The sequence below is a fragment of the Dermacentor silvarum genome, chromosome 11 (genome assembly GCF_013339745.2).
Source record: "Dermacentor silvarum isolate Dsil-2018 chromosome 11, BIME_Dsil_1.4, whole genome shotgun sequence".
Lineage (NCBI taxonomy): Eukaryota > Metazoa > Arthropoda > Arachnida > Ixodida > Ixodidae > Dermacentor > Dermacentor silvarum.
The window spans coordinates 120,426,913-120,451,379 of record NC_051164.1 but is presented as its reverse complement, the minus strand read 5'-3'; the positions used below and the strand labels follow the sequence as shown (position 1 = coordinate 120,451,379).

The following is a 24,467-nucleotide window of genomic DNA, read 5'->3' as shown; positions in this document are numbered from 1 at the left end:
CCGGTGGTAGAGGATACGAACGCCCAATGTAAGAAGCGTGGCGCAAAACAAGAAAAAGGGAAAGTAAGACCGCGCCTTGCTTGCAGTAGTTGCTAGACAAAAACTGTCAAACAAATCGTATTGAGCAGAACGTTCACGACCAAAGGAAAGACAATGCAGCCTCGTGTTTCGAAGCACTACTGGCGGTCTAAATGAAGCTTTACGAGCTCCTGTCACACCCTCGAAGCAGCCGAATAGCTGGGCACTCCTTGTCGTTGCGAAACTGGGGCAACGTATCTTCACTTAACGGGTCTAGCTGCTAATGAAATGCTCCGGTCTGTGCGAATGCTACAAGTAACACTGGAACTATATCGATGGTCACGAAGTTATGTGTATTCTTCTGTAACTGTAAAAGCAAAAAGTAAATATTTTATATGCTGGAGGCAGTTTTCAGTTGTGAAAAGTCAAGTGAACCAATTACTAAATAATACATTACGACATTATCTAACAATTTTCATTCTCTTGTTTATTTTTTGTAGCTATGCATGCTGTATGGCGGGAAATAAATGAGAGCAAGTTGTGGGGTTCAAAGCATTTGGTGCGTATGCAACGCCGGTGGCTCTTACCTGAAGCGGCTGCTGAGGACGATGTCGTCGGTGAATCCGTGCTTGACGAAAAACCGTCGGCTAATGGTCGGCGCCCGGACGAGCAAGGCGTCGTATGGTCCAACCACAGAGGGGCTCTTGATTTGCTGCAAATAGGGCCGCCCACCAGGTAAATTAGGAGGAGGAGGAGGAATGCTGGATAATATGCTCGAGAATAAGTCGACCTTGTGCTTTAGAATATCAAGAAACGTATTCTTAAGTAGCCAGCAGCATCAGCCAATCATGTACTTAAGGTACACAACGAATGCTAGGCCTTGTCTACATACTCATGTGAGTAGCTATTCATTCATCCCTAAGTTTTGATCACTGCTGCATGCCTTCTCTCTTCTTTTGGCAAAATTAAGAATAACAAAGAAAACAGTACGCAGCTAACAATGATCATCAAGGGTATCAAGAAGTATCACGGGTATCCAAGCGCATCAATTGACTCGGACTCCTGACTGGTAAATGAAATACGTGTGGAGACTGTTAATTGCAATACACCCCAAGTGGAGTCCATCGTACTCACTAAATCTAGCGCAATAATATACTGTTCAGTATTGAGATAAGCCCTTTTCGCAGACTGATGTGGGAGTTCTTACGAGAACAATGGTTCATGCAGCTTTTCTTAAAGAATTGTTCTTTGAGTGCATAGACATCCTTCACCCCGCGACGACACGGGGATGCGGTGGCGCTGCCGTCGATACTGACTTCATGGCGGTAGGCACTTTGCCGGCTTTTCCTATCTCACTCAGCTCCTCAGTTGCCGCGGTGTTTTCGCCGGTACATGTGCGGTTAGCAGTCTCGCAATGAAGAAAACAGATTATGGCAACAAGGTGCGCCATAGTGGGTTGCGCCGAAAGACCCGAGAAAGGAAGGCCTCAATTTTATAGGTTTCCGGCTGGTAACGGCCACCTACAATGGGCCGCCGCGGTAAAACGCGATGGCTCGGTTGCGACACCTGCTCTCGATTATGTCTGGAACATTTCGTGACAGTTAGTGTTATTTAGCGCTTTCCGGGGCGTATTTTATCCAGCAAAGTTGTCGATAGTCTTGTTTAAAAGCTTCCCACTGCAATTTCCTACACGACTGCACTAGCTTTCAATGAGCAGCTAGATTAGCTTTGAAGGTAGACGGAACGAGAAGGTGCACCTCAGCGCACGTCATGTAAGCGATATGGATCACCTAGTGAACCTGCGCAGAAAGCAGCACGCTAACGGCTGTGATCATTACAGTGCGGATTTCTTATATGGGTCTAGGTGGTTTCACGAGATTTGGCGACCGAGCCTAAATGTCCCGGGCAATTGGACATTTGGGCGAACGAGAATGAAAGCGTCATCCCGGCGATGCTTCCTTCGTGGAAACAGGAAACACTGTACGATCTAGCGTCCGATCTGCCGACCGACTTGTGCCTACAACCGCACCCAACCAATTTCTCAACGAAAATTCCCAAAGAAAGCAGCGTCGGACATGACGCCCGACGAAGGAACAACTCATTGTACGACTACCGGAGCCACCGGACGGTCGCAGCTACCAGCGCAGATGACTTGTGACGTTGCCTGCCACAGAGCCGACGCCTACGGCGAGTCGGTACCTCAACGGTCCCATCGTCACAGCCGAGGCCATCGCTTCTAGAGCACTGCACGGGCCGATTTTTCCAGCCCGGGCCCGGCCCGGGCCCAGAAATAATCTACGTTACCCACCCGGCCCGGCCCGCCACCCCTTTACCTTAGGCCCGAGCCCGGCCCGAGCCCGACTCGAAACCGGCCCGAACCCGGCCCGAGACCGAAAAATAATGTTTTTCAGAGTTGAGACGCCCGAGAAGTCGCTGCGCGTTACATGCACACCACCAAAAAGACCGAGCCCGGCCCCGGCCCGGGTCAAAAAACACACGCAGTGCGCGAGCCCGGCCCGAGCCCGTGAAAAAACTGTTCTACCCGGCCCGGCCCGGGCTTTTGGGTATGCCCGAGCCCGTGCAGTGCTCTAATCGCTTACGCTTAGGGTGACATAAAAAGAAAAAAAAACAGCTACAGTTTGTTTATATCGTGAAGTATAAACAGAATAAATTTATCTCGAATGTGCGTCTGTTCCGCGAAGCAGCGCCCTGGGCCGGTATTTTGTAGCGATGCGTTATGCTTTATTCCATACCTGTCCTATCATCCACCGCTCACGGGCCGGTTGATCCCGTTGATTACGTGAGCGGACCGTCGCTCTGACCACTGATCAAGCGCGAAAAGGCATTATCATCGGAAAGTCATCGCTGCAAAATACCGGCCCTGTACTAAAGCGCTGGCATGATCGCGAGCCGCGATGCAAGGGCACTTCGTCTTGCAGGCGCATGGCAAGCGCACGTAGACCGATCGGCTCAACGAGGCGGCTCGCTGGCTTGCTCGGTTGCTCGCTGGCTTCTACCGATAGCAGAGTGAAAACCAATTCATTTATTTAGACGCGGCGTAACACAAAGGGATGCAAGCTTCAACGATATCCTTAATTATTGGCGAGTACCACCAGCGAAGATATTGATGTCATCAAATACCAGCGATCATGAACGACAAGCTATCCCGAATTTCAGCGCTAGTTTAATGATAGGCTCAAGATGTAATTGTAGAAATGTTAAACGTGTTTGCAAAAAAAAGGTCACAGTTTCGCCCTAAGGGCGAAGCAATGAATGCAATAGCAACACAGCAATGTCATACGAAGTAAGGTGAGCGGCTTTGGTAGCAATATGAAATGTAGTAAACATGAGCTGATTAAGTAAGCAGGTGTGCTGTGGCGTAAGTAGACCGACATGAAGAGAGACTCTATGACCACGAGAAGGCGTGTGTGAAACGGTGGTGTTGATGAGAAGCGCTTCCCGTGGGCAGCGCGTGCGAAGGGACACACCTGTAGCGCTGCACTGCCGATCCGGGCAGCATTGCATGTGTAGCGTGCGTTGGAAAATGTGGCCCGACTATTACTAACTAAATTAATAAGCGTGGTGTGAGCGCGCACAAACAAACATGAATAGATCACACTGAATGACTGCAGACAACGACTGTCAAAACGCTGGCAGCAAGCGCATACGCCGCAGCGGGCGAAGGTACATGCGGTCTATCGCTTCAACGGAAACTGAGCGGCGAATGCACAGAGGTCAGAGCGGTGTGGAGATAAGAGACGGTGCGGGCGAACGACGAGCGCGGTTGTTGGCAGAGTAGAAGTGCGCCCCCCCCCCCCTCCCGCTCCCTCCGGCGCTGGCTTCCCGCTTCCTTGCTTGCGCGTGGGAGATTGAGTGCGTTCGCTCTCCGTGATAGCGCGCGTCCCCGCACGCTTCCGCTCGGGCATACGGCACGCGGCGAAGATTTTATCTATACGGAACCTCACGGCGACGGCGACGACGACGGCAGAAATGCGGTTGAAGTGTCCATATAATTGCTATCGCAATACAATTAGTCCGATATGACGAGTCGCAATCGGATCGCAAGCACAGTCAGCCGTAACTGCTGCAATCAGACAGCCACGCTTTGTAGTCTCGGGCGGCGGAGTAGACGGTGTGCCGCTGTGGAGTGTTTGCCGCTCGCGTAGGAAAGCTTTTAGTGACAATATTCGTGTGAAATGAAGGCGCGTTGTGCAAAAAATGTTTTCCTTGTTCTTCTTGACGAGGATGGAAGCGAGCGTACCGTGCCGGGGACTAGATCCCGGCGAAGCCTACGTGTTGCACGCTCTCACGTCCATCCCATGTGTCGTCGTATGAGGCAAGTATTCGGCAAATCGCCGTATACTTGCCGTATACGGCAAGTCTTTCTGGCACGCGCCGTACGAAGTATGACAACCGAAATCATATTCTGTGTTTCCTGCTGCGATTATCCAGCAAATTATATAATGCACAAAACTTCAATGAGTTTTCTTCAGCAGGCCTGGCACTTCGTCGCGCCGTCCCGAAAGCGCATGCACTGCAGTGGCGCCTACTGTGACACTCTAGCGACTGCAGTGTCATGTGGTTTGTTCGCTGCAAGTTTACTTAAAAATGAAGAAGCTGGCGTACGTCTGTGGAGCGCTGGGTTGTTTGTGCCACCGTCATCTGCTGCAGTTAATTTGGACAATCGCCACCTGTTTTGCGATTTGTCTTTATCCACAATGCAGAGCACATATCAGGTTAGCGTCAAACGTATGAAATAAGCATAGGTGCATTCTTTATTACCTGCATGCTTCCTTGCATAAGAGATCTTGATGAAAAAGAAAAGGAGCGGTACCAACGTACGAGAACCTACTTTCAACAGTGTATACAGCTAAAATAAAAGGAGAAACGTTTCGAGACCTCTTTTAGCGATAATAAATTCAGCTGATATACCTTAATAACATCGCACACGGATGCAAAACCGCCAAAAGAATAGCCTTTCATGGTAGTTGGGTCACATTCATAGAAAGGCGTACCTGCCTCTCCGCTTGCGACGGTGAGCACACAAAACCACAATTTCCTTAGCTTCACTTTCTACGATACAGTTTCCACTTCTGCGAACTTCCAGAGAAGTACATGTCGAGGAAACATATTTTCTATGCAGAACGTGATGCGGTTGATCTCGCACGTATGACGAAGCTATGACAAAGAAAAGAAACGAAAAAAAAAAAGCCGCCGGGGGGGGGACGAACACGACCAGCGTCCAACTACCGCGTGTAATGAGCCGCTTTAATCCACGCTGTGTTGCTCATCTAACCGCCAAGACGTGCCAAACAACCCAAATGTGTGCTGAGTTTCTCCCTAATTGTAACGAAAGAACCATCACTGTCCGGTGGGCACCGGCATCACTGTAAGTGAGCTTCCTGCAGAAGCGGTGGCGTGTCTGATTTCGTTTTGACTTTCTTTTGGGGATTCTGATTTGCTGTTTTCGTAGTGAGTCAGCGATCAACAACGAAGCGTGTTCGTGGCTGTGCGAGTGCATTCAGTGTTCTTTGAATACATACGCTACTGTCCTTGCTCTTTCTTTAAATTTTGCTTTACCTAAATGGTGAGCTTGCTGTCGTATGACTTAGCCAACGTATCGCTTGCTGTGTGGAGTCACTTCATTGGGAATATTGCTACTGCCGCTAGACTTGTATATTAAAGATATCTCTGTTTCGAAATGACTGTGCATTTCTTTTACGAGCTATTCTAAAACGTGAGAACTGTTTTCTTACGAAATGCACACCTGGCTACTGCGCTGCGTAATGAAACAATAAATTGCAAGCTTCTTGATCTCGTATATTCCTACAGGCTTGGAAAAAGCGGGTAACCCCAAGCAGCCACAGCTGCAGTCCGCGGTATCACCGCATACCGCCTACGTTCGTGTCTGCAGGGGGGGTTGTACTAAAGGTATGTCCGCACTAGCGACAAAAACGTGCGCGACACGCCGCACTCGGCGAGCGATGCTGTCTCGCGCGGCAAGATTCACGAAAAGCGGCAGGGGCAAACGCTCGAATGGGTGTGAGACCCATGTTTTGCGGCAGCCGCAAAACGGGCACCAATTAAAAGCGCGCCGCGCCGTTGTGGCGCCACCTGTCGCACAAGCAAAGAATCATGATGTAAGGGCTCTGAGATCGAACAGTGATGCACACCCATAAAATCTCAGAGGCAATGTCCGTTTTCGTTAAGCCTTCCCATACCGCTGTCGGAAGGGAACGAGGCAAAACGGGACGTCAGGTGGTGTCATGTGACTGCCGCGTCCCGCAAAACGCGGGTCAGTGTGACCTTCGCAAAGCATTTCTGCCGCTTGCTTGCTTGCCGCGCGCGTTTTTGCCGCTAGTATTCACGTGCCTTCGACGTTCTGAACCTACGGAAAACAAACAAAAAAAAAGAAAAAGAACGCGCTTAGCGCTCTGCCCCGCCTGATTCTGCACCCTCGTGATGTTACACTGTCTAAACACGGCAGTGTAGAGGTCACTGCAAAAATGTATCGCTTACCTTTAGGAGGTAGCTGCCGATGCCATGCTGGCGAAAGCCTTTTCGAACGGCCAGCAGTGAAAGGAAGCACGCCCTTGTTCCAGGTATCCTAGAAGAAAAAATATCGGTTTGCTGTAGCATTAAGGCACATGGGCATTAAGGCTCATCGGTGAACCTCCATTTCTGCTCATAGGTCATTAGGGTTTCTTCACCGCAACCTACAAAGCCCTACCCCTCACGTGCGTAAACAATTACGCCTATATAACATTTGTCAGACCGCAGTTCATAATGTGTCAGACCGCTTCATCCATCTGCTCACCTCATCAAACTACTTAATAGACAAGATAGAAGCGACCCAGAACAGAGAATGTCATTTTATTTTGCGGAATTACAAGTATCAGTTCAGTGTAACCCAGTTGAAGGGCGAACTCTCACTCGACCCGTTAAAAAGCCGTCGAGACATTGCCCTTTTCATCTCTCCTTCATAATTACGCCCATGCCACTCGCTCACCCCTACCACAATTACAACGTCTCGCTTACTTATCCCATGGATTACGTCCCGCATGTACGGCACGAGACACGCTCTAACTTCTCGTCACTACCGGGCGTAATCCGCCTGTGGAACAATCTTACGGACTGCGTCGCCCTGCAGAGAAATCACGACATCTTTCGCGAACATCTGCTCAAACACTTCATTGATAACACTCAGCACGTCCGCTTGTTCTCATGATTCATACAACTTTTCTTTTTTTTCTGCATTGTGCATAACACTTTGTGTATTTCCCTTATTGTGTTCCATGGTGCCTAGTTGTCTTGTACTTCTTATCATTTCCAAACTGCAATATCTTGTAATCTTATATATGTGACCACTAGTTTTCTACTTACCTCTATCTTGCAGTTATGTTTTTAGATTGCTATCCTGATATGTATTCACTTTTGTATTTGAGCCACCTTACACAATGGCCTGTAAGGTATTTGTAAACAAAATAAATTAATTAAGAACTATAATTTGTAAGACGAGAGCTTATACGTAAGACTAGTTTGCCGACCTATACTCTGCTGCAATATTCACGCGTTTGCACGCCATCATGGCTCAGTGGCTATGACGTTGTGCCACTGAGCACGAGGTTGTGAGTTCAATTCCTAGCCGCGGCGTGTTCAAAATCCAATAGGAGGAAAATGCAAAGGCATTCTTGTACTTAGACTGACGTGCACGCTAACGAAACTCATTTGGGTCAAATATGATCCAGAGTCAGCCACTCTGTCATGCCTCTAGCCGACTAGCAGCTTCGAAACGTAAACTCATCATTCTCATCAGACGGGTTTCGCTTCAGTTGAGGAACTTGCTCCTTTCCGTAGCGCGCACTTCGTGTGTTTCCTAAACGGTCAAATCAAGAATGGAATTTTTTTCGGTGACTCCAAGGGAGCCCTGCATTGTTTGTTTTCCGCCTTACGTTGTAGAACCTACGAACAATTCGTTCAACAAAGTTAAGAACGTCTTCATTACTTCGTGGCGCAAAGCACAAAGCATCACGTTTCAGTGCCTTGAAAGCCATCGCGGCATAATGGCTGCGATGAAGAACGGCGCATACCCCGTGACCAGAGTTGGCGTCAAATAAATTCTTGGAAGAACGGCACAAACGAAGTTGGGGATACCCAGTCACCTAAGCTAGGGGGAAAGACGTTCCTCGGAGGGTGACACACAACCAGTTGAACATACAGTGTGTCCCAAGTTGGCGCCAAGGAGGTTCGTTGAAGAGCGTACCCAGTTGCACGTATAACCTATCGATCCAAGTTGGCACCAGAGAGGTTTAATGAAGTGCGGCAAAGAATAACCCAGTAACCCAAGTTGGTCCGACGGTTGGCTTCCAACCGGGTTCCTTGAGCACAGCAGCCCGACGCTCTACCCATTAGGCCATGGATACTGAGTGACCCAACTGGCGAGAAAACGGTTAGAGAAGCAGCCCGACAGATAGACCCCTAAAAGTGTTTCGAGTTCCCAAAGAATTCTAATCACATTATTACGGTTGTGGCTATTTTCTTGAAAGAATAATTTGTTTTACTTGTGGGAAATAGTGCAGAAATATTCGGAATGCCCTACAGTTCTCCATTCTACGCAAAAAGCTGATAGAATAGAACAATCATCTTTGTCTGAAGCGCAATAGTTTCCTTCTTAAATCTTCTTTATAAAAACCCACAGCACCTTCGAGCTTTAGGCAATTAGACAAGGAATGTAGGACAAATCTGTTCATGAATAGTGCCGTATCTCGGGAGGTATGTGAAATTATAAACTCACACAACCGCGAATGATGCCCCATAACTGGAAACACGAACGTGCACTTATGGGAGAAATAAAATTTCGATAGTTATAAAAAAAAGATGCAAAGAAGAAAAATATGGGCGGTGCAACCATACTTTCGATATGATAATCCATTTTTATGAAATTTGCAGTTATCTTATTGTTAGTGAGTGTGCCTTCAGTATATGTTTTATATACCGATTAATATTAAAAGGTATGAATAACCAGCGACACATACCTGTGTTCCAAGATGGAACCAAAGAGCTTTATTGAAAACCGGCGCATACCCAGTGGCAAATACTCAGTGACCCAAATTGGCGTCAAAGAGGATCATGAAGAACACAACATTCCCAGTGTTACATAGCCAAGAATTTGGTCCAATGATTAGCTTTCAACACGGTCCCCTCAGCACAGGAACTCCATGCTATACCCGTTTCACTATGGACTACCCAGTGACCCAAATTGGAGGGAAAGAGCTTGGGCCTGGAAATACATAGACAGGCAGATACATAGAGACATACCGCAAACTGAGAGAAGTTCCCCAAAAACTTGGAGGACGCTTAAGCCTCACCTTGAAAGGTGGAACGCGATAACGATAAGAGATCACTGACCGCTTCTCACGCTTCCCGGAAGCTGCAGCTAATGTAACCGTAATGTCGCCCTCGAAACGCTGGCGGTGAACGCTATGCAGAAAGGCAAGCTTTTGTGTTCCCTCACCCCCCCAGTCGGCGCCACCGTTGACGCGGATTCGCGGAGGCGAGCGCCACCTGGATAGTTGTGCAAAGAACGGAGCGGCGCGCGCCGCTCCTACTAGGACAGACATCAAACGGCAGCTGGAAAGGGGTTCGTACGGGTTTCCGCGTAAAAGCACAATTTTTTTCTCGAATATTCAAATTACAATCTTACGCTATGATATCTGTAGGTTGTGTGTAAGTCGTACTTTACGAATTTTCAGACGCATTTTATTTTGCTAAATTCAATTAATTCAGTAACACCTATGCGCCAGGCGGAGGGAATGCGTGGTTGGGATGCTAGGGAGCCTATATAAAATCTATGTTTTAGGGTGGTGACAACTTTTGTAAAGGTAATTGCCGCCACCAGCTAAATTAGCGGGTTAAACTTTCCGACAATTTATAAGATATGGGAATCAATATGGCGAAAGACTAGCCGACAGCCCACGTTTCCCGCAACCTTTGGTGACGTGAAACTAGTAATTACCTTTTTTCAATAAACTCGGGCATCAGCCACCAGATACACATAGCGTGTCTGAGCGCAGTACATGGCACGTCTACGTTTTAGTTAAACAGTCTTGTAAGCACAGTCGTTAGTACAGCACACTTCGAAAAGCACCCTTTATATATTACGTACAAGTGAAAGCCAACGACAATGCTTAATGCAGTTCACATTCTTAGTGTTAAATAATATTGCCACGAGCACGCCACCGTGCCTTATAACTTGATGCTTCATATGTGTCGAACGACATACAATAGAAAAAACAACCTTTGATGTGTTAAAATAAAAGGAAAAGGCAACTCGTATGTTAAAGATGCATGTAGGTTTCGTGTGCGCATAGGCATAAAAGTAAAAGAAATTTAACAGATCGCATGCCAACATGGATACATCTGAGCGTGACCAAAAAAAAAAAATTAAAAAGAAACCGGAATGCGCCGCTACTAGTAGCGAGATTATGAATAAAAATGGCGACTCACAAGATGTGGCGGTAAATAGTTGCCAGAATTTTGATGTTTTCACCACCCTAAAACAGAGCTTGCATGTAGGCTCCCTAGGGGATGCGTGGTTCAGGATGAATTTTTTTCATACGGACAACGCCGCCGGCGCCGACACCGGATTTTCTGCGACACGGGGCCCTTAAAGATCTCGCGGTAAAATGTTCAACTCCAGTTAATATGACTGCGTAGTTTGTGATGATCGAGGTTACGATTCGGACTGCACCGCTAACGGAGCCGAGGTGCTACCGAAAAGTTCAAGATTGCTATGTCGCATGACTCCACAAAGTGCTCCGGCGAGCCTTTGAAATATTTGGCAAATTTTTACCAGGCTTTAATGTAGCGGCGAACGTTGGTCTGACATTGTTACAGTTAACAATCAAGAGTTCACGCTCTTTAACCTAATGTCTAACTTATTTTGAAGATAACACGAACTAGTTTTAAAAGTGCAGCAAAATACGCTAGCTGCTTGTGGTTATCAGCTACCAGCAGGAAAGCTTTAACAGAAATCTTTTGTGCCGATGCAACGCACGTTTCGGAATCTGCGTGAAGGGAAGCTTTCGTGAAGCGATCTATGAGATGCTATCAATTTCACCATTCCATCCTGCGTCTTTTGCATAAAAGAAACAACACTCCTCTATCGCCTTCGATTTCTTCATTTCTTTTTATTCATTTTAACTGTAGCGCCCGCTTCTTGGCCGATTGCTCGTTGTGGGCATGTGTCGTAGTATGGAAATCATCACCATCAACACAAAGAGTTATTTACCGCAGGCACGTTAGAAGTACACGTGCTATTGTGGCCTAAACCCTCAATGTCATAATAGGAAATAAAGGAAACTTCAAGCAGTAACTCCTCCGGAAGTTGTCTAAGTATGCGTAAGCATTGTGCCACTTGCTCATCTGCACGCAGCCCGGTGTCATTATCAGTGTTATGACACTTGATCCGGCCAGTACAAGCGACAGCGCTGCGGCGACACAAACTGGTGCGGACGTAGGTGCAAGGTGCATTGACAATGCAAGCAAAAAGTACTGCGGGTGGCGGCACCATGTCGGCTGATGACATTCCGATCACCATAAGTCGTTATCGCTTATTAGATCTTGCCGTTGGGTGCGGGAGTTGGGCGACATTGAGGATGACTTAGAGAACTGAAGGCTTATTTACATTATGCACAGTAGTACAATGAGCAAAATAACCGCAAGAGAGTCGTTATTATGGCCGCGGCAGCAAATCGGACGTCTGCGGCCCGTGGCAAGAAGATCGTCTCTCTTCTCGATCTGTCTCTCGCTTATAACCCCTTCAGTCTGTCGGGGTCACGTCATTTACAGCCAATCGTAGCGTCCATGCAGCTGTCGTCATTTTCCGCCAATCGTAGGTCCCGTGCACGTGGCGGCCTGTTCGGCCAATGGGGACCCTCCAAGGGCTCCATTCTCCGATGGTTGACTTGCCTCTGGCGTTTCTTCCTCACCTAGAAGGTGCTCAGCTGGCTGGAGAGAAGAAGTGGCTCTCGAACGACATTCCAGGGTAGCAAAGCAACTTCTCTCGGGACTGAATCGACTACATCGAACCATGCCGGCATCCCCTTGCACTTTCGGGAAGAGCCACGCAGCGGAGGGGGAGGGTAGGGGGGGGGGTTGAAGAGACAACAGATATGCGCGCGGCACTCGTGGTCGGGATAGCCAACCGGCTTGCTGAGCCCGATAGCCGGTCGACGAGCAGCTGCACACCGTGATTGACTGGCGACGGCGAGAGGTTGCGGTCGAAGAACTTCACCGATGCTATTTAGTGGTCCGTATCTAACAAGCTGCTTATCTCCATGCCCATCCGTGTCATCCCATTATGAACCTATGATCAAAGGACTGCCACGGCGGCAGGGACCATTCAAACGTACTCTGGCACGGCCGCGCGGACCGTATCTTGAAAGCGATCTGCGAGGCGGATAGGGAGGGCCGACTGCTCATAACTCCGCACGCTGTGTTTTTCGTCGCTTCGTTTCCGTTCGAGCACCAGACGGCACGAAGGTAAAGGCACTCGCTGCTGCGGGCTCTATCTTGAAAGCGATCGTTCTGCGCGAGTGAGGGACGGACGGACAGTTTTCTCTTTGGGTGAGCATAGAAATGCTTAGTCATTTAACAATTCGTCGACACCTGAGCACTTCCTATGTGATGCGAAAGCGTTATTGGCCACTGGAACGCCGCTGAGCGGCTCTTCGAGTTATGAACTCATCGCGGGAAAGCGAGCGCGTTGAGACGCTTGGAGCGTTTTGATTGGGCCTTACCGATTCGCAGTTAGAATGCAGGCGAGAGAATGCGAGAACAAGAAACCCGCAGATAACACCGGCTTTCGAGCGTGAGAGTGAGGGTCACGTGGCATCGCGGCGATGCCCTCTCCCATCACGCGATACAGATGTTGCAGGGGGTCCCTATCACCAATAGAGTTTCATATACAATTACTAGAGGGAAATGAGGCGCTAGTGTTAACGGGGGCTGCTAACATGGCCGTCATTCAGCCAGCATGGGGATGATGGGTACTACGTGGATGTGCCTAATTTATTTATTTATTTATTTATTTATTTATTTATTTATTTATTTATTTATTTATTTATTTATTTATTTATTTATTTATTTATTTATTCAGTTACCTCACAGGCTCCCGAAGGAGTATTGTGTGAGGGGAGGATACATGAAATTAGCAAAAAGAGGAAAGGAGTACAAAGAAATTATACATTGTTAGATGGCAAACATGACAGAACAAATATCTAACAATATAAATAACGTGATAAATGAAACAAAAAGAGTGTGTGAAGTAGCAAAAAAGGAGTACCAAGAAATTATACAAATGGTATAGCTGGTAAAGATGAAAGAACAATGTTAACGCAATGCAAGAAAAGAACTAACAAAAACTATACAACTTCGCTATAGGTAACTACTTAGGTACGCAGTAGGATTACTTGTGATGAATTATAGAAATAATATGCATAAGCGTGCTTTGAAGGAATCAGGGTCAAGAATGTCTTCTATGTCGTTTGGTAGGTTATTCCAATGCTGAATGGCACGTGGTAACGCGGACTAATTGAAAGCATTAGTTCGGCCAAAGATACGCTGGAAACTGAGATGATTTTGCAGACGCCGAGACGTACGAGATGGACGAATGAGCGGCAGTGTGGACGGGCGTGTACTATGGACTATTTTGTGAAACAGACAAAGCAATGCTATGGTTCTTCGTGATTCAAAATATGAGAGAGATAAAGATGACCTAATGCTAGTCACGCTAGAGTTGCGGTGATAATCGCTGACAATGAAGCGGGTGGCGCGGTTTGGGACTGACTCGAGAGTCGCGATTAGGTAAGCTTGATGAGGTGACCAGATAGAGGCTGCGAATTCCAGTTGTGGCCTTGCGATTGTCTGATAGACGATTTGTCTGGTGAGGGCAGGAGCATCGCGCAGGTTAAATTTAGGATAACCGAGCGTACGTGAGGCTTTAGCAGTTATTTTTTCGATGTGCGCAGACCATGACAGGTTATGTGTAAGGAGAATGCCGAGGTACTTGTACGAGTTGGTGCGAGTAACGGGGTTCTTATCCAGTGAGTAATTGAAAGCGGAAAATGTCTTTTTTGCTGGTGATTGTTATTAGTTTGCATTTATCAGTGTTTAGGGTCATTTGCCAAGAAGAGCACCAGTTAGTAATACGGTCAAGATCTCGTTGAAGAGCGACGTGATCGGAAGGTGAGCAGATTTGACTATAGATAAAACAATCGTCTGCGAACAAGCAAATGGATGACGTTATTTTGGATGGCAGGTCGTTAATATAAATCAGAAAAAGTAATGGGCCGAGTACGCTTCCTTGTGGTACGCCAAATGTTACATCGCTGAAACTGGAAATATAGTTATCGACGACGGTGAATTGCTTACGGAATGACAAGAAATTTCTTATCCAAGATACTGTTAGGGAATCGATGTTTAAGCATGAAAGTTTAGCTATTAGACGGCAATGAGCACGCGATCGAAAGCCTTAGCGAAATCTATGAATATGGAATCGGTCTGTGGGCCAGCATCCACGTTAAGGAAAATATATCTAGTCAATTCGATTAGTTGTGTTTCACATGATAGTTCTTTTCTAAATCCATGTTGATGTTTAAAAAAGAACTTGTTAGTTTCTAATTGATTTGCTACGTTTGAAAAGATTACGTGTTCCAATAGCTTACCGGGAACGCTTGTTAGTGAAATTGGCCGGTAATTGTTAACAGCGCTCTCATCGCCAGACTTAAAGAAAGGTATAACTTTACCCACCTTCCAGTCATATGGAACTTCCCCTGTTGAGAGTTGAAACAAGCGAGAAAAGACGGTGCTAGAGGGTACTACTGTATATTTTAAGATTTTTGAATTTATACTGTGAATGCCGGAAGAAGTTGAAATCTTAAAGTTGGTGATCAGCTCAGCAACGCCAGAAGTTGCGATATTGATAGGAGTCATGTAGGGATATTCGAGTTCGATTGGTGTTGGTATTTTCGAATGGTCTTCCTTTGTAAGTACGGCCGTGAAGTAATTGTTAAAGATAGATGCTGAAATATTCGTCCTCTTGACTTTAAACGACTTCGTGATGTTGCAAAAGGGTCATTTCAACCACGAAACTGTTTAAGCCAGCCGTAATATGTGGGTTGTGGTTCGTGTCAATAAACTATTAATTAAATAATATAAACTTTCTTGCGGAGGCCAGATTCGAACCCGCGTAATCACGGTCCCAAGGCGAGCGTCGTAACCACTAGGCTATACAGCCGCTTTTTTTTTCTTACATGGTATTTATTTAATCGCGTATACGCGAGAAAAATACTATCTGCGAAAAGCGTGCAAGCACCAGCCAACACATCCCATATTCATGGCCTAGGAAGGACCTTAAATCTCGTTAAGCACACCCTGCACGCACAACACTACAAGTAGCTTTGATCTTAAACAGGTGGCAAGTAACTTTGATCCTAAAAAGGTGGCAACGACAAGCAACGTAACAAGAGATGGTACCTGTCCGTTTGAAACTCTGTCAAGTCATACATGTCCTAATTCAAGTGACCAATCATTTTAGCGTAGTGAAATTTCAACGAAACAACAGGTTGAGCGTTTCTGTCTAACATGCGCGTCTTCCATAAGCTGTGTAGTCCAATTAAGAAAAACATATCAAAAGGCGCGTCTTCTCCGTCGGGTGCAATCAAGTATCGGATGGTATGGCGATTCAAAATGAAGTCTTTCTTGAGAGTTCTTTGGAGCACATCCCAAAATAATATTGCATCTTTACAACTTATGAATCAGTGCTCTATAGTGTCAGGTACATCACAAAGCCGACAATTCACAGTGGATACAAAAATTCTTTTTTTTTGGGCAACCAAATTTTGACAGGTAATGTTTGGTAATGTTTTGACGTAAGAAAAACGTTTTTGTACATGGGGATAAAGGCATCTTGCGGACTCGTTTAAGTGCGTCTTGCCCTGGCAAACTGGAGAATGTAGAACGGTAAAGGGGAGGTGGGAAAATCATTGATATCAAATCTTTGTACAGTTCTTTTATGGACACTGTGTTGAGATACTCAGTAGAAAATCGAACCAAAAGGAACTGCACAGCGAAATATAACTCACATATAAAACCCCACAAACAAGGTCTTTTAGAATATTGGCATGAAACTACCAGATTGGGTAATGCATCGACTAAGTTCACTTGTATGAATTAGCGCAGTATTTGGTGTGAAGTATCTCGAAAAAAGAAGAAACGCCAAACAATCTGTGGCACCTACAGATGCACTAGGCCATTACCTCGTCTCATAGACTCAATGGTAGAGGACCACACAAAAGTAGCAAATATTCTATGAAATCGTTGAACATTCTGAAGTCCTGAAGTTCTGAACATTGAAGTCCTGGCACAATGAAGTATCTGCAGCACATAAAATATTTTTGTAGCCAGGAACAAGTTAGCAAGCCGCCGCCCTAACAAGTATAGAAAGGCGGTGTGGCGTAAAGGTATCCGCATGGCGTTGAAGTGCCGGTACACGTTCCCGCCAGAAATGTGCAGCTAAGCTTATATGCATCAAAAGGTACACCAAAGTATTTATGTGGCACGGTTGTCCATTATATACCAGCATACTGAGTTGGTGTACCCATCCCCTTACACCAAACCAAAGGCCTGAGCTTTTTGACCAATTTATCTGGGCACTAGAAGCCATACCAAAAATTTCAGTCAATGATAGCACCTTGTCAATGCTCGGTTTCAGCAGAAAAAGACAAGATCATCTGCGTAAGCTAATACTTTGAGTTCATTGCCCAAAATGTTCAAACCATGAATGTCACTGCATTTTAGAATGCTTATACACAATGGCTCTAAATAAAGCGCCAATAGAAGTGGTGACAACGGATAACCCTGTTTTACAGAGGAAAGAATAGACACCGGCTCGGACAGATTTCCATTAACAATTATATTAGTAGAACTGTTAGTGTAGCACATGGGAACACCGTTGTAAACAACGGAGCCAACATTGACGTGTTCTAAAAGTTTGAAAAGGAACGCGTGATTCACTCGGTCAAATGCTTTTGCTAAATCGATATGAAGCACTGCAAAGTGATCACAGTGGGACGAGCAGTACGGAAGAGCTGTTCGGACTAGATGTAAGTTTGTTTGTATGGAACGGCCTTTTTATCCGCAAGGCTATACAGCCACGCCTGCAGAACATGCATTTATGTGAACTATATGATGATGATGATGATGATGATGATGATGATGATGATGATGATGAACCTCTGTCATGGCTCGCACCCACTACGGGGAATAGGCCAAGAATCGGGCTGAAGTGGGTATGTTAAAGAAAATTCGTATTTGAAAACAAGAAACGCAAAGTAAAAGACAAAAAAAGGCAGATGTTGCAATAACTAGATTACCATTTGAGCGAGCAGTCAGACTAACTGAAAAGGTGAAAGTGAAAAGCTGTTACAACCAGGGAGACGTAATATTAGTAATATTAACAAACAATTTGGAGAAACCAATTTAGGTGATATGAATGCATCTGATACAATAATACAATAAATACAATAAAAAAATAATTAGCAGGGTAATCGTTTTGTTTCAGTTAAAAATGAAACATTGGGCAACGCACATCTCTGTGACTATAGCCTAGTGCTGAGGCCCCAAATGATAACAATACTGGTATGTTTAAACCTAATCCAATTTTGTAGAGTGGTGCTTCCAGTAATAACCTTCTCTGGTGTGAATATCGTCTGCATGATAAAAAGTAGAGTTCTATTGATTCAATTTTGTTACAGTTGTGACATAGAGGGGACATCGTGAGACCAGCTCTATGTAAATGAAAATTCAATTGCGGGATTCGACAGCGTAGTCTGGTGTAAGTAACTTCCAACTACCGAGAAGGACACCACTGTTTATTCCAGCAAAAACCGAGATGCTGGAAGTCTGGAGATGGTGTCAGCGGTAAGTTGCTTAAATTATTTTGCAAACTTAATTTTCTGTATCTCAATGCAGTGGCGTAAGCTGTATCCGATAAAACAGGGATCAAAGGTCCACTTAGAGGCGCTCTGGCTAATAAATCTGCCATTTCGTTTAGATATAAACCGCGGTGGCCAGGAACCCGCAACAAGTTATTTTTTGTAAACTTTTATGGACTAAATTTTGAAACAAACTAAGGAGAGCTGAATTCGTTTCCGTGGAAAGCGATACACATATCGATAGAGAATCTGTAACTACGACAGCTGCCGATTGATTTGCTGGAAGTTTACGTAGCGCTAGAACAATGGCCAATAATTCTGCTATAAATATAGGCGTATAATCTGGAAGACGAATAGAAAAGGACCAATTAAGACAAGGGGAGAAAATGCCTACGCCAGCCTTCTCTTCGGACGGTGAAGCATCAGTTGCTATGATACTGTTTGTTTCCAGGTGAGAAAGGTAGCCTTGTAGTTCATCATTTAAATATTGGTATGGCATTAGTTCAGCATTTGAGGGGGAAATATCGTCAAATTCGATCTGGAGGCTTATTTTCGATTGACTTGTTGGGCGAATGCGTTGAATTTGCACATTCAATGGTGTTAGCTGTGTCTGTACGAATACGATCTGAGGGGTGTGTAATCGCGACCAATTACTATTAAAAAATGAACTTGGTTCGTTAATAAAAATATACATTGATCTTCTTTGAGAAGATTCGTAACTTTTTAGATATGTTTGGACTGTAAGAATCCTCATCTGCTTTTTAAGCTTGGTATTCGCGCTTCCATATACAGCACGGTGTTGGCATCAAACTTAGGGAGTCCAAGGCACAATCGCAGATCTTCCCTTTATAATATTATCAGAGGTTGAATTTTATAAGCTGGGCTGCCAGAAAACAAGGCACTCCCAAATTCCATGATGGGTCGGACTTACATTTTATATATCATAATTAATGTGTGCCTTCACAGCCCATATCGTTGGCTACTGATCTTACGTAACCATCCAACGGCCCGAGTTGCCTTAGACGCAACTCTTTCAATGTGGCTTCTCCAGTTTAGTGACCCATCATACGTGATTCCCAGATATTTAAGATAATTTCACCTGGGGAGTGAACCCTTCACAATACACCAATGAAATATAAATGGGAAGATCTAAAGGAAAGACAAGAAGTGCACTTTTACTAACGTTCAGAGACGTGTGTATATTATCAATCCAAGTTTCAAGGATGCATAAGTAATTTTGTAACGATTCATGCAGTGAATTTAGATAATCATTAGACGCGAAAAAAAGCGATGTAATCGGCATAAACGTATACATGAATGTCCTGGAGCGAAGAAATGGAGCTTAGAAATATATTAAATAAAACAGGAGATAACACTGATCCTTGTGGTACTCCGCGTTTCTGCTTATACCTAAACGATGAACATCCGCTTTGAAAACAGTAGAATTCTCTTCCCTTAAAAATTCTGCAATCCACGCCGTGATGTATTTCGGAAACCTGTACATGTCTAGTTGCTTTATCAGAAGTCCAAGGTCCACGGAATCATATGCTTTAGCTACATCTAAAGCCACTAATGCTGAATATTCTCTGTTACGACGTGCAAGTTGTATTCGACTCTCTAAATCTACGTGCGCACACGATATCGAGCACCCTGATATAAAGCCAATTTGACTGGGGCTAAGTATTGACTTTTCAGCTATGTATGTCGTCATGCCACCGTTCAAATTTTTTTCTATTAGTTTAACCAAGTTGGATGTGAGAGAAATTGGTCTAATATTAGCTAAATAATATCCACCTCCCTGTTTTTTTTTTTTGAGTATCGGAATTACCTTAGCAATTTTCCATTTTGAGGGTATCCAGGCATTCTTTAAAGAATAATTTACCATATTCAAAATTTTGTGCGGGGACAATTCATACAGAATTTTTATCACGGCTGTGGTAACTCCACGTGGTCCTGGCGCTGAAGAAGGCAGAGAGCGAACAGCCGCCAATTCTTAAAACGTAGCTTCCTTGAATTCTTCTAGCGGTAGTGATTTCAATTGGTACAGTAGAACTATTGAAGTAAACCTGTCTTCTAGGCCCTTTCCAATATTTTCCAATAATTCGGACAATTCGCGTGGCGAAAGGACGAAAGAGTCAATACTTGCTGGAACCGGAATCATCTTTCGAGAGCGTAAAAATCTAAAAAGGGCTTTCTTGTTTTTAGAATTAGAGAGATAAGTAAATTTATTCTCGCCATACTCGTATTTGGCTTTAGCTATCGTACGCTTGAAAGGTGCAGCAACGAATTGGTAATCACTCCACTTTTTTGGACATTGATTACAGAGAAGTTTCTTCCAGGCAGCTTTCCGTTTTTGGTGAGCCCGCGTTCATTCTGAATTCCACCACGGACTGAAATATTTACCTGTGTCGGAGTTTAAATTAAAAGCTGAACTCTTTAATGAACGTTTTAAAACTGCACAGAGACTCATAGCCCTAATATCATCTTGCATATTCATACGGGAGCGCTTCGTAGACTTCAACTCCCTTTGAAGTTTGTCATGATTTACAAATGTGTTATGTTTTCTTCTGAAGGAAATCACAGAGAAATTAATCTCAAAAATAATAGGAAGGTGGTCGCTGTTGGTTGCAGAGTTTATAGTTTCCCACGAGCATATAGTTAAAAACGAGCTGGAAAAAGTGAGATATAGAGCTGATTGAGACTGGCCGCGAACAAACGTAGCAACTTTTGAATTTAGACAAGAAAGGTTATTGTCAAGAGTGCCTTTCCACAGGCGTTTTCCACCCAAATCAGTTTTAAATCCCCAAGACACATGATGAGAATTGAACTCACCAGCGAGTATTATGTTTTCTTTTTTTGTTTTGTTTTTGTTTTTTTGCAGGAAGCTAAATGCGATGTCTAGAGGTCGGGTATCCTGCACTCTTGCCGGGAAATATACATTAACTAGGAAACAGGCGGAGCAGTCTGGAAGTGCTATGTCTAATGCTAAAATTTCCCATTCAGCAGACATACATTGATACGATGTCATGGCCTTGTGACTAAATTTTGTTGAAATCAAGAAAGCAACGCCACCTCCTCTGGTAGGTCGATCCAAACGAAATAATCCATAATTTTTTAGGAAAAACTTTTGATCATTTGAGAGTCAGGTTTCTTGTAATACAATTATGTCCGGGGAAAGCTCAGAAGAAATATATCATAAATCTGTAGTAGCAGAAGCAGTCGAACGGCAATTCCACTGTAAGGTTTTTAGAGAGCCTATGGTGACGATGGAATGGTAGCGGAAACCGCCGGATTTAAAATACTCTCTTTCAAGAAGTCTTTCTTGGAAAGATTCTCTTTTACAAAGTTATTAGGTTTTCACTTAGGGGAAATTTTGGGGGGAGGAGATCTGGTGCGTTTCAGACTCTTAAGTTCCATGTCTACATCCTGAAATTCTTCATAATCGTCTGTTAGGGGTTCTGGCTCCGTCTCTAAATGAGTAGACGGTCTTGCGCAAGGAGAATTAGTTGCCGGATAGGGTGACAATGTTTGGTTTTGAGCTAGATTTAGAATATTTGAAACTTGGGATGCTTGAACCTGGGTAGAGGTTGTGGCAATGAGCTGCGCCAGCTGAATAGACAGCATTTGTGCCAAGCACTCAAAAATAGTTGTCGCAAGACGTTCCATGGCCTTTTCTGTAGCCTTCTCTACTGCCTCTGCTATGGCCTTGGATACATAAATATCTAAGCCACCGGGTCGACGATCTGTTACACCTGCATAGCCCTGGGCTCTTCCTTTAACCTCAATAAATGCTTCTCTACGTGAGCATCGCCTGCGTTCCACCACTTCAAGTTTTCTTAATTCTTGTTCCTTCGCGGTGCAGTTCGAATTGTGTGCAGCGTGAGCGTCATGACAAAGACAGCATCCTTCTTCCTGAGATTTACAGTCTGTGCTGTCGTGATTTTCTCCAGATAGTCGCCATCGAGCGACTGACCTGCAGCCTTTTATGCTGTGCCCGTAACGCCAACATTTCAAGCATTGTAGTGGTCGTGGATATAGTGGCTCTACTTTATATATTAGGGGCCATGTCTTGATTTCAGATGGACGGGCTGTTCCCGCGAACGTAACAATCACTGATTCCATAGGAGACTTCTTGTTCTCGATAATTCGGCTGCATCGGTATACAGAAACAGCACCAGCAACTGAAGACAAATCTAATACCTCTGATGGGTCCTGGCTCGCGTCGACACCGCGAACTAAGCCTTTCGAGCAAGCAAAGTGTGCTGGAATAAGCGGGCTCACCGGATTCGATGCAAATTCGGCACAGTTAAAATTTCTCGAACACACTCCTGGTCTGATGAGAAGCCCAGAATACCACCGCGACCAAGTTGACGGACCTCGGTGATCTTCTGGAACTGAGAAGAGGCCTTTCGAAGCTCCACTTGAATGGCTTTCGGGTTCTTCATCTGAATTGATCCCCCATTGGTAAGCACTACAGCCACAGGGACAATCTTGTTGCCACTGCTTAAAAATTTGTCTATCGGCCACTCTCGAGCAGGGAGAGAAGCTAGCCAAGGGGAATGCCCTTGACAGGGAGAAGAGAGAGACATCAGGTTAGTCTGACTGGCTTAAACTCGCAACAGACTAAACGGAAAGGTGAAAAAAGAGACGCTATATAACTCAAAATAAAAACTAAAACTTGAAACGAACAGTATAATACCGCCGCCCGATACTTGACAACACCGACTTAGAACATGGTAACTTGACAAACGCCTGGATGATTCGCTACCGCTTCCCGCGAACTATATGATTGCGTTCGAGTGTCGTCGTCTTCATAGCTGGCGCGTTCGCACGCTCATGCTCTGCGAGGTGAACAAGTTGTTTTGCGCGCTATGCTCGGGATGATGATAAGTGTTTCTTGAGGGAAAGGGAAAGGTTGGCGCTATCTTCTGCAGCCCTTGAGGGAGCACGGCTCAGCGCCATTGCTCGGGAGAGATATAAAAAAAAACTGAGAGCGAGAGAGAGAGAGAGAGAGACGCATTCACGGAGCGGGTCTGGTGGAACGCGTTGGGCGCATTGCAACGCAGTGGAACGCGGTGTCGGTGTTGCAAGTTGCGCTATGCAACGCGCAGTGATGGCCGTAAGCCAGAGACGCGACGAAAAGACATTATCATCACCATGAGCAATAATATTGTTACAGGGAGGCAGACACAACAGTAAAACATATTTACAATATATTTACAAGGCGATGAAATACTGAACCATATGGGCGAGAGCACGCTAGATCAAATAAAAATTACACCATCTTCCCGTAGGGGAACCCTGAGTAGTGTGCGAAGCAGCCATGGGGTCGACTCAAGGTAGTTTTATCCGCTGTATAAACTTGGACATGCAGCAGCACCAGCAACTCGCAAAACTGTTGTCGACGCCGTCGGCACCGAACGCGCGCGGCGTTGGTGACTGTTGCCGGTGCCTTTGGGGCGCCTACTATCGCGCCTCTAACCTAAGCTGCTTCGCATTATCGCGCGCGGAGCCGCAGGTGTGGCCATTCGTTGCGCAATCCGGAGAGGAGAGAAGCGTCGGAGAGGAGAGGAGGAATGCCGAGAGGAGAGATGAGACAAGGAGAGGAGAAAGGGGAGAGGAGGGGAGGAGGGAGGAGAGGAGATGCGACAACGAGAGGAGGGGGAGGATGCGCATGCGCAGTAGGGGTGTGGACGCCGCACGGCGGATGGATGGATGGAGGGAGCTAGGGAGTGACATAGCCCCGACCATAAGCTGCTTCGCATGTAAAAAAGACCGCATATCCACGAAGTGAATGATGATGAGTGCGCGAAGCACCGGGGGATCATTCGGGTAAACGTGAATCCCCTGTACATTGCCCACTCGAACATGCAAAGGAGTGACAACACATGTTTACAGTATATAGAATGTTGTTGTATTGGTCATATATGGTATTGAGGTGCGGACTTCATTTTCCCTTCATTAATGCTGCCTTGTGATCAGTGCAGCAGCACGGCGACGCCTGTAAGCGGACCCAGAGGCGACGAGAGCGCGGGAACCGACGGCAAAACGCCGGAAGCCGGAGCTTCGCGTACATATACTATATATATATATATATATATATATATACATTTTATATAAGTACTGATATATGTACCCTTTTGTATATATCTATATATATACTGTACATGTGTACGGTATATACAGCGCTTCTGTAGCCCTTGTTCACCGCAGCGCCCCTAGCGGGCTTCATGCAAACCAGAGCTACGGACAACGGACGACGAGGGACAAGGCTCAGCCCTAAGGTGCTTCGCCCCTAAAACGTCTTCATCGACGCTCCTCTTGAGGAATAGTCCCGTGACATGACCCCCGGCCGCTGAAACACCGTCACGGTGCTTGCTGTGGTGTGGGCGAGCGGTAGGGTTTAAGGCGGCATACGAGGACAACGTCTGTAGGGGGCGCGACGGAGGGAGA

The 24,467-nt window shown here is 45.6% G+C and overlaps 1 protein-coding gene across 1 annotated transcript in view; it reads right to left on the bottom strand.

The window, feature by feature from the left end:
• Positions 1-24,467, bottom strand: part of LOC119432949 (uncharacterized) — a 226,515-nt gene that overhangs the window by 95,623 nt on the left and 106,425 nt on the right. Inside the window, exons 7-8 of the mRNA XM_037700094.2 lie at positions 6,538-6,625; positions 606-730 (exon numbers count right to left, since the gene is read on the bottom strand). Coding sequence (XP_037556022.2) covers positions 606-730; positions 6,538-6,625 — 213 coding nt within the window. The remainder of the gene's footprint in view (positions 1-605; positions 731-6,537; positions 6,626-24,467) is intronic.